Source organism: Thunnus thynnus, chromosome 18 (genome assembly GCF_963924715.1).
Source record: "Thunnus thynnus chromosome 18, fThuThy2.1, whole genome shotgun sequence".
Lineage (NCBI taxonomy): Eukaryota > Metazoa > Chordata > Actinopteri > Scombriformes > Scombridae > Thunnus > Thunnus thynnus.
Window position 1 is genome coordinate 30,399,292 of NC_089534.1, and position 10,701 is coordinate 30,409,992.

The window sequence follows — 10,701 nt, forward strand, 5'->3', positions numbered from 1 at the left end:
GAATGTAATAGATTGTTGTCTTTAATAAACAGTTACTTGAACATTTTTCAGGGTGCTCCTAAATTTCTGTGTGCTCCTAATTTTTTCATTTAGGAACACATGTACTCCTTGACAAAAAAGTAAGCATTGAACCCTGCCGTCAGATGTTTAGAGATAATAAGTAACTGCCGAGGGATTCCCTATCTGTGCAGTCGAACACAGCAACTCCTCCACGGACTGTTTCACCCTGATGGTCCCGGTGTTTCTTCCGCAGGCTTCATTTCACTTAACTGACCGACACACCCCCTGGTTCTTCCCACTTCCCACTCTTCCCATTTCCACCCATTGACACCCGAAATACCTCCCCCTACTTCGCAAGTCCTTGGGTGCATCCCAAGTCTCTTAAATTGCATCCACGTTTCCCTCACTTGCGTCTTTTCCTTGCGTCTTAGTCCCTCCCACCGTGGATGCAAGAAGAGACGCAAGCTAACCAAGCGAGGAGAGAGGAAACGAGGAAATTTGTTTTAAGAGACTTGAGACGGGCTTTCCTCTGAAGCGTCATGAGAAGCGACGTCCGTTTCTGATGACGGCAACAGCTGATCACAGCTGAATCAGCTGTCAGTCGGCTTTAACAGCTGTAGAAACTTCTGATGGAGTTTGTGTCTGCACACATGTGCACTGTGCTAATACTAATAAAGGTTCACAGTTATCACCGCTAGAGCAGCTGTTTCCTCTCTGCAGCCTGTTACCTGTTTAACAAACACCTAAATAAAAACCTGCATTCTGTATTTGTAGTGTGTCCTGCTCAGACGCACAGGAACCATTTCTACTAGCAGAATGCGTTTATACTATTTATTGATTATTTGTATCTGTATTTTTTGATAATCCTGATAGTGAATTCATCATTCAATAACCCAGAATATGATCATTTCTTCTGAACACTGGAAAATATGTATTTGGCTAAATGTTTCAGGGAAAATGGAAATGATGTAACTCATATCAAACCCGACGCTCAGGAATTTTCAGCCTCGCATGTGACTGAATGGAAATGACGATAAATTATGTAAAATATGAATGAGTTTAACTGTTATTATGGATAAAATTAAAGTCAGGTAGAATCTGTCTGTCAGCAAGAAACAGTTTAATGGAGGAAATAATAGATCATGAAAAGAAAAATCTTTCTAATACATGAAGAAAGTTGTTAATGGTTCTTTTGTTGATCAGACCGACAATTAATAGATTTTAACTATATGATGAATCAGAAAACAAGTAAAGCAGAAAACTTGCGAGTGATACATTTAAATTGCATCTATAATCTGTCTCCACTTCGGTATGAAACTGCAATGATGTATCAGATCAGTCAGATCAGGTGCAGCGTCCAATCAATAACTGATATCCAACAAGGGGGCGTGTCGGCTGGTAAAAGACTTCCGTGAAGGCTGCTCTCATGTTTCCTCGCTCCTCCTCGCAAAATAAGAGACTTGGGACGCTCGTCAAAATGGCGCATCAGGAACAACTTCCGGTTCAGGCGAGGAGCGAGGAGACATAAATTAAGAGACTTGAGATGTACCCTTTGCATCACGTGAATATGCGTCATAGGTCAGAGTGGCACACCAAGGACGAAAGATGGCTGCGCCGTCCAGGAGAGTTTTCGAAGTCTTCGTGTCTAAAATACCATGGACTATAGCTGGCAGTAAGTCGATTGTTCTAAAGTATCGTTCCCATTTTGTGGCTGCGGAATATGCTTCTGTAGCCACTCACTTTATTTTTTACATCGTTCTCTCGTGACTTATACCCTAAACATCACTATCACATTGTAACCTCCGTTAGCTAACAGCCTATGCACGTATAGAGAACGTGTGCTCTTGCATGAGAAGCACAACCTGGAACCAGGAGAGTCCGTGGGATGTGAAACAATATTACAGTGCTTTCTCATAGAGAACCTCTTTTCATCTCGATATGCATCTAATACAACAAGGAATATGTATGTGACCGCTTCAAATGCTGTAGCTCTCACCTCAGGTATCAATACAGTATATGTTAGAGGGTTGAAGGTAAATTCAGAGGTTGTGCTCGAGAGCTCTTCAATGAAATGCTGCGCTTTGTTCTTCAGAGGAGATGAAGGAGTACTTTGGGCAGTTTGGACCAGTGAAGAAGTGTCTTCTACCATTTGTAAGTTCTCTCTTACTCTCACTCACACACACACGTATCTAAACACAACATATTTTATTAGGAACACCTATGCAATCTAAGTCAATGCAATACAGCTGCTCTACTATAAATTCTACTTTTACTCATAGTTCTATCTATTGTACTATATAACACCCATATATATAGTTCTTCCGTGCATAGGCGCCTGATTATGTATTAAAATGGGGAAGCAAACTTGGAAAGATACATAATTTGTGTGTGGAGGGGAGGGGGGGGGGGTTCTGGTGGTCTTCCCCCGGAAAAAAAAAAATTGCGATGTTATATTCATAAAAAACATATAGCCTAAAATGGTAGTAAGTTGCAGGCTACTAGGCCACCGTCAAGCTTAAACAAGGACAAACCATTCATATCATATCAAACAAATGGTCTTACAACACATCACAATATGATTAGGATAATTTAACCTGGTTAAACATTCTTAAACCTGAGCACTGCTATTCTCAAAACTCACAAGGCCATCTTCAAAGTCTAACAACTGCAACAAAGTACCAACAGTTTGGATGAATGAAACGGCCTCACAACAACTATCTAATACCAATCCTACACACAGGTTCTAGTGGTAGCTGTTAGCACTACTAGCTGATGCAGTTGTATTGTTATACAGGAATGAATAATCATACCTTCAAAAGCTGATTATTTTAACTTACATTAACTTAAATCAGGGACTATTTTAATGCACAATTCAGAAGGTGACTTTTGCTCCTCAAGACTTAAATGGGCCATTTTAGTTGAGGACTAGACCTTACTTCCCCCTAACAGTAAACTTGCAGCTCTCATTTACCTTGTATAAGAAAATGAAAGATTGATCATAATAATGAAAGCACAGCGCAGAGAAGCTGGATGAGAGATCATTACATGGAGTGATGCATCATCATATTTAAAAATAATTCCTTCCAAAGTCTGACTAAAACTGAAACTAAAGCAAAGTAGTTTGCGGAAGTCTAAACGAGTTACTTTCCACTGCTGAACATCTGGCTGTTTGTTAATTCAGACACTTTGACGCTGTGAAGAAAAGCTCCTCTTTGTCTGTCTGTCTCTCATGATGGGTTGGACTGAACCAACCAAGGATGCAGATTTTCTTATTACTTGTTTTTGTCAGTTGCTGAAAATAGAAAAAATATCATTGATATAGGCTGCTTAAATATAATCACCTTATTGCGGGGACTGTATGATGATAAAGTTATTTTTAAAAAAAAAAAAACTTTATCATCGTAAAACCATAACTTTGCTCCAACTAATTGAATAATGGGGGTGCATTTGCTCCGTTGCCCAGGCGCCTATGTTTGTGTGTTCAGCGACAATAAAGATAATTCTAATTAAAATGATCTTTCACTACCAATGCCACTATTATTACTCCAAATAAAAAATACTTTTCCAGTGTTTCCCCTACCATTGCCTTGAACGCCCCCCCCCCCCCCCCCCCCAGGATAGCGGGAGGATAGGCTTGTACGTGACAGGCTCGCACTGAAACCTGATGTTAATGTTTATTTACCTAATTTATGGGCACTTGATTCCTTTCAGCTTAGTGTAGAGAAATACACTGACATGAACAACTGCTTTACTGTATATATCGATGACAACACTGTTGACACCACATATCTTTATCTGTGACAAGCCCCCCACACACACAGACTAGACAGCAGGGCAGAGAGGTGGAGAAGTGAAAGATAACATTTTACTCAAGTTGATGATAGCTGGACGTTCGTTACTGTAAGCTCAATAAAACGTTGCGAGTAAAAAGCCAAAAAGAGTAAGTTTCGGGTGGCTTACCAACCCCCCCTAAAAAGTCCTTTGGGAAACACTGTTTTCATTATATATGTTTTTGGTTAGTGAGTGTATTCTTCCTTCCAGGCAGCGTTTTGTTTCCTTTTTATTGCTGTATGGTTTAAAAATCTACATATGGAGACTTGAAACTTTAAAGTCATCTATTTCAATGAACATAATGTCTATCTTTATTCTTGCCAAACTTGCAAAATCTTGTAAGGGTTACTTGTGTGTGCTGTGCTGTGTTGTGTTGTACCAGGATAAAGACACAGGTTTCCACAGAGGCTTCTGCTGGATTGGATTCACAACAGAGGAAGGACTGAACAATGCGCTGCAGAAAGACCCACACATACTGGAGGGAACCAAGGTAAATATATCACTGAGGTCACTGAAGTTGGTGGTGGATATGTATAGTATGTACATATGGCTGTGACAAGGAATGACATGAAAATAAAGAGTATCAATTGAGGATACAAAGTTAACAGCAGTAATGAACAGATGACTGCTGCCTTGCAGAAAATGCAGTGAATTATCTTAATAATTAAGGCAAGGTCTTGTGGGTATTGGAAGCTTAATTAATACAACATAGCAAAATTTAACATATTTACAAACATGCATAGACACAAGGATCTTGGTAAATATTTTACTAAGTATATCTTAGTTTTATGTGATTCTGATCTGCAGTTGATGAGGAAACACTGATGAAGGTTGCGCAAAAAACTCAAACGGTAGCCTAAAATTGATAGTAAGTAAGGCTGGAAACAAAAATATTCAAAATGTTTAGACTAAACATTGAAAACATGCATAAAATATTAAATTATTGTATTACTGTAGATTAGATTAGATTCAACTTAATTGTCAATGAACAAGATGCAGTTGGCATCCACCAGAGTGCAATTTAGGCATAAATATGACCTAAAACATGATCAGATTTCCATGCAAGTCCAAAAACTAGATAAAGAGACATCAATTAAACAAATGCAAACACTTAATTTTTTAAAGTTAGCTGGTGTAGCTAAGAAAGTCTGCCCTCTTTTTTGCTGACTGTAAATTCCAAGCTCGCGCTGAAACCCCACTGCATTGTCATTTGAAATATTTCACAGTTGATTGGCTATCTGTCTGACACATAGCCAATCTACTAATAGCAATTAGATATTTTTTCTAAATTGTTCAGCCTAACCCCTAACCATCTTTACCTTTCAAGGCAACTCTTGCCCAAGCAAAGAGCAGATACTCGGGGGTTTAACCCAGCCTTATATAGTGGTGCTTTTAAGTTTATGAACCCTTTAGAATTTTTTTTCTGTTTCTGCATATATATGACGTAAAACGTGATCATATTTCCTAATCCTAAAACTAGATGAGAGAAACCCTATTAAGCAAATGGACAAAAACATTACTTATTACATTATTCATTCATTTAATGGGGATAATTATCCAATCTTACATATTTGTTTGAGACAAAATTATGTAACCCTAACCCTCTTGTATCTGTTGTGTTTCTTTCTTTCTTTATCATCTCTCCACTTCAGACCTAAATTTGACCCCCTAAACTCACCAAATTTGGCACAACAGGTCTGGTGAAAAATTTGATAAAATGTAAAAATGATCCCCCAAAGTGTCAAAATGTGCTCTACAGCGCCACCCATGTCACTAAAATGGCCGCCACGGCCCATAGGAGTGTCGTAGAGAGATCGAACCAAAACTCAATTATTTGTCTCATCAAGACCTACAAATCATACGCTGACACCACTGACCTAAATCCAACAGGAAGTCCACAATACACCCATCAAAGTACGACTTTGCGCCAATTTTGGACCCCCAAGAAAAACTATCTCCTCCGAGGGAGTTAATGGTATCGGCTTCAAACTTTAATACATGACTTATGACACTGTGCTGAACAAGAGTTATTAAAAACTTTGTAATAACTTGAACGGTTTAGATTTTATAAGCCCCGAAAGTTGGAGTGCCACATCACACCTTACAATGTAAACCAATGGGGAGGCAATCTCTGGGCATGGACTTTGTGTCAAAGAAATGATTCTAATGTCTAAAGTATAAGTCAGACCACTTTCAAACCTGTAACAATGGATTCGCAACGAATTTTCCTACAAAAATATTATTATTAATGTAAGATTTGGCCAAAGTCATGGGATATTTCACAAGAAGAGTACTCAAAATCCTCCTCTCCAACTCAGAGGGAGAGAGAGAGAATAGCAAGGAAGAAAGGGGGGGATGGGTGTAACAGTTGAATAGAGGTAATTTGTGTAGGATAAAGCAGAAATGTCTATAGACATACAGTACATTATATACAAAGTTTGTATGAAGTTTGGTGTTATGATCATGTATTTTACAATAATTATAGGTCTTATATGTATAATTCATTAGTGGGGAAACTATGAGGGGAAGGGAAAAATGGAATGAGGGTGACAGTTTAGTGATAAAGTGCTATAGAAATATACAATCAAAATTAAATTTTGTAGTTCTGTACTGCAATTTTTCCTTTCTTAGGGCCCAAGCACCTAGCACTCTTACACTCTCCATTCAAATATATGAGTTTTTTCTGTGTCCAGCTGCAGTTACTTATTGTTTCAACACATCTGACAGCAGTGTTCTATGCTTACTTTTTTCTCAAGGAGTACATGTGCTCCTGAATGGAAAAAATTGAGGAGCACACATACACATTTTGGAGCACACTAAAAAATGTTCAAGTAACAGTTTATTAAAGAAAACAATTCATTAAATACATATTTACAATTTATCACATACATATTTAAACTCTTTGTGTGTGTGTGTGTATGTAAATCAAAATTTATGTTGTCTTCAGGGGTGCTTGATTATGGCAGAAATTATAATCACCATTATTTTGCTCAATATTAAGATCACGATTGTTTACTATAACTGCCATATCTCTTAAATGTAATATGCCATGGTAACAAAATTCTGCAAAATTGTACAGATGGGGATGCTGAACAAGTGTGTAGTGTTTTCAGCAATACTTAATTTATGCAATTTATTTCAGCTTTCAGCATTCACATGCATTTTCCACAGGAAATGCATTATTAGTTTACAACGCCCTCATAAAGGCATCGCTGGAAAGCTGAACTTCTACTAAAAAGGTTTTCTGAACACATTTTTCCATTTTCATTTCTTTTTGAAGGGGTGTATTGATTGTGAAAAATAACTAACATAGTTTCATTTTGATCTGTGGGAGTATTCACACTTGTGTCACTATCTAAATCATGAATGCATAAATGATAAATGGTTCAGTTCCATCTTGAGCCAGGCATTTGAAGAAGATGCTGTTTTTTTTGTTTTTTTTTTAATAGATTAACAATCCTTATATTATTCTTAGGATGTTCTAATTTTTCCAATCATATTTAGAGGAATATGAAAATTATATTTTCAGTCTAATATAAGTATACTTTATCTTCTAACCATACTTTTTTTTCATATTTAATATGACAGTAATTCCATGGTCTCATGCTGTCATTGCAGCTGCCCACTGTGTAAGGGGATAGAAAGCATTTACACATGTTTTTCTGTTAGGGCTCTGATCCCATGGTCCTCTTTTGCATTCTTTTGCTATACTCTCTTCATTTAGTGTAGTGTCGTCGGTATATGGATAGTGGTCCTGACTACATGCCAGACATTGCAAGTTCAGTACCTGTAGCGGCATAATGGTAGCTTTTGCTGTTTTGCTATCCATCCTGTTTACTCTTGCATAATGGATATTCGGTCCAAAACTTCCTCCACCATGCGCGGTTCATTGTTCACAACTTGATCAACAACTTTTTGCAGGTGTTTTAGGTCCAGATGACATTACGGCTAATCTCTGTAAACAGGTATCTGCATATGAATGTAGATAAATGAAAGGAAAAGCTTACAAAAAGGGAAATTCTCAGGAGATGATAGCCAGTGAGTTCCGGGATTGCATTTTGGCCAATGTGTTCCACCTCTTTTGTTCGCCTGTTTACTTGCATGCAGCCAAAGGCAGCTCACACGTGATTGGTCAAACTACTCGGACTACAAATGGAAAACAGAACGCTTGTGATACCAAAATCTTGTCCTGTTGCCTACACATTCTGCATTCATATGCAGGGGTGGCTGTGGCTCAGGAGGTAGAGAGGGTCGTCTACTAATCGGAAGATCGGCGGTTTGATTCCTGGCTCCTCTGCATGTCGATGTGTCCTTGGGCAAGATACTTAACCCCAAATTGCTCCTGATGGCTGTGCCATCAGTGTGTGAATGATCAAATTTCCTCTGATGGGCAGGTTGGGACCTTGAATGGTAGCCCCTGTACCCCTTCAGCATATGAATGTGTGTGTGAATGTGGTTTGTAGTGTAAAAGCGCTTTGAGTGGTTGGAAGACCATAAAGGCGCTGTATAAGTACAGTCCATTTACCATTTACCATATCTGTTATAGAGATTAGAGCATGCTTAATATACAAGGAGTTGAACCACCTTTTAAAGCCTTGTTGGTCAGTGCTCTTAGCTTCTTGATTACCTTGGATCAGTGAAGCTTTGGGTCCTAATTGCATTGGGATCCTTGGACCATTATTATTATTATTATTATTATTATTATTATTATTATCATCATCATCATCATCATCATCATCATCATCATCATCATCATCATCATCATCATCATCATCATCATCATCATCATCATCATCATCATCATCATCATCATCATCATCATCATCATCATCATCATCATCATCATCATCATCAAGAATAGTAAAATAAACAAATTAACTTTTAGTTGTCTATGTTCGTCCCTGATATTCAAAGTTCTGTTGTACATTTAAATTGGTTTATACTCACTTGGAAATGATGACAATCTTTCCATTGTAATAAAATGGAATTGTATTAAGAAGAGATAGCACTAAACTATAATGATAATACAGTATAGTAAAAATATAATACAAATACAATATAATACAAATTTAGTTACAGTAGATGTAATTACACTATATATTTTTGACAGTGATCAACATTAAACAAATTTTAGCATTTTCAGAGTTGTAAAAAACACATCTGACGGAAACATGAATGGAAAGTAGGCAAAGAAGTATGTTTTTAGGAATCATGCTAAAAATGAGTTTTAATGACATAGGCAGAACCTGAAAGATAATGATATATATACCATATCAGAGTTCATTCTCCCTGTTTTTTGTTTTCAGCTCCAGGTTCAGAGGAACAGACGGCCGTTTGCTGGGCAGAAGTCAAACAAAGACAGCGAGTATGACTAAAGTGTTGTACTTGACGAGAAAATCAAATGTGCTGTTGTTACGCTCAGGTTCAGATTCCCTATGTTTTTGTTTTTGCTGCCATAGTTGCTTGATATTTTACATTTTTTGCAAATCCATTTGGGGCATAATGAAGACTTAAAGAAGTACACTAGGATTGGTTTTATATTTCCATTCCAAAGTCTGTGACCTGACTGTTCTTTCTTTTGCACCTTCAGTGAATTTGGGTCTGAGTATCATTGTCATCGCTTTAATGTGTCAGTCCAGCTGTGATGATTGTGTTTATTTATTGTCAGTGATACTGTTCAACCTGGTATCATGCCAAAGCATGTAATACACCCCCTGGTCCACCGTGTCAGTGTCATGTTTTGCCTCACCTAGGCATGAAAACTACACGTGTGTCTGAATATCACACTTCTATTGGCCTGTAACCACCATGACAGATACCATCATCAGTACATAAATTGTCAATGCAAACTTGTATTTACTTTAAGTTTATAGAACATGATTTACCAACAAGTGTATGGCAATAAAAACATTGTTTAATCCCATTGTGTGTTATATCTTTTGTTAGATAAAGGGGTTTTGCTTGTAATGCAGTATTTTAACCTCGTAGTGTTGCTTCTTTTACTTAATGCAAAGGGTGTCATTTTACCTGTGGGAGTTCCACCTAAATGGCACTAAAAGTTCAAGAAAAAAGCAAAGTTTCCTGTTAAAGATAAAGGCTGGAGATTTTCTATATTTTTCTTATTGTCAACAAATCTCATGTGCAGAGCCAAACTAACAATGAACTGATCCTACTTTAAGTATTGTGTGTGTGTGTGTGTGTGTGTGTATCCAAAGCCTGATATATCATATCCAAAAATTATTAAAAACACATCAGTGAGCTACACCATTGCACTGGGTGACATGTTCCTTCACCCCAAAGACAGTGGTTACAGTAGTGTGTTTAGAAACAGCTCCAAAAACTCAATAGCGATCACATTTTCAGTATCAGGAGAGCAGTTGTGCTACATTGTAAATTTCTCAAAGAACTTCAGTACAAAGTCAAGAGGTTGTCATATGTAGCACAACAAGGTAGCGATGCTAGTCAGAACCACAGTCCTGCGCATGCGCAGTGGCTTAGACTGAAAATGTAATGGCTGTTATCCTTTTAGACTGATACTAAAGCTGCTGAGAGCATAACTGAGAAAATTCATTTTTGTACGAGGATAGATTAGATAGATTTCACTTCTATTCTTGATTGAAATGAATGACTTGCCCATAGTTTGCAAAGATTTTTTTCCTATTTTATTTTCTGATGATGCTAATCTCATAGCCACTCATGATGATTTCAAAGCACTAATCCAGCATGCAAACAATGGAATGTCCTTAATTTCAAAATGGTTTTGGATGAAAAAACTCATGCAATGTCGAAAAATCAAATTTTATGATATTTTGCAATAAAAACAAAATATTTTAAACATGACGCTTAAATATTCATTAATGATACAGAAAT

General features: G+C 37.4%; 1 protein-coding gene across 2 annotated transcripts; it reads left to right on the top strand.

Moving 5' to 3' along the window:
- Positions 1–1,513: 1,513 nt before the first annotated feature.
- slirp (SRA stem-loop interacting RNA binding protein) lies at positions 1,514–9,754 on the top strand. 2 transcript variants are annotated; one of them, XM_067572130.1, is made up of 4 exons: positions 1,514–1,672; positions 2,093–2,151; positions 4,214–4,321; positions 9,138–9,754. In XM_067572130.1, exons 1-4 carry the CDS (start codon positions 1,606–1,608, stop codon positions 9,204–9,206), a joined length of 303 nt encoding a protein of 100 aa, XP_067428231.1. In that variant the 5' UTR covers positions 1,514–1,605; the 3' UTR covers positions 9,207–9,754. The 2 variants fall into 2 exon arrangements, with proteins under 2 accessions (XP_067428231.1, XP_067428232.1); XM_067572131.1 differs by lacking the exon at positions 1,514–1,672 and adding an exon at positions 1,728–2,001.
- Positions 9,755–10,701: the final 947 nt, after the last annotated feature.

Bases quoted from the DNA above. Each gene is read 5' to 3' on its own strand.
- slirp (XM_067572130.1), top strand. From the start codon at position 1,606: ATGGCTGCGCCGTCCAGGAGAGTTTTCGAAGTCTTCGTGTCTAAAATA. The intron at 2,152-4,213 runs GTAAGTTCTCTC...GTGTTGTACCAG, and splicing joins AGAAGTGTCTTCTACCATTT to GATAAAGACACAGGTTTCCA. The intron at 4,322-9,137 runs GTAAATATATCA...TTTTGTTTTCAG, and splicing joins ACATACTGGAGGGAACCAAG to CTCCAGGTTCAGAGGAACAG.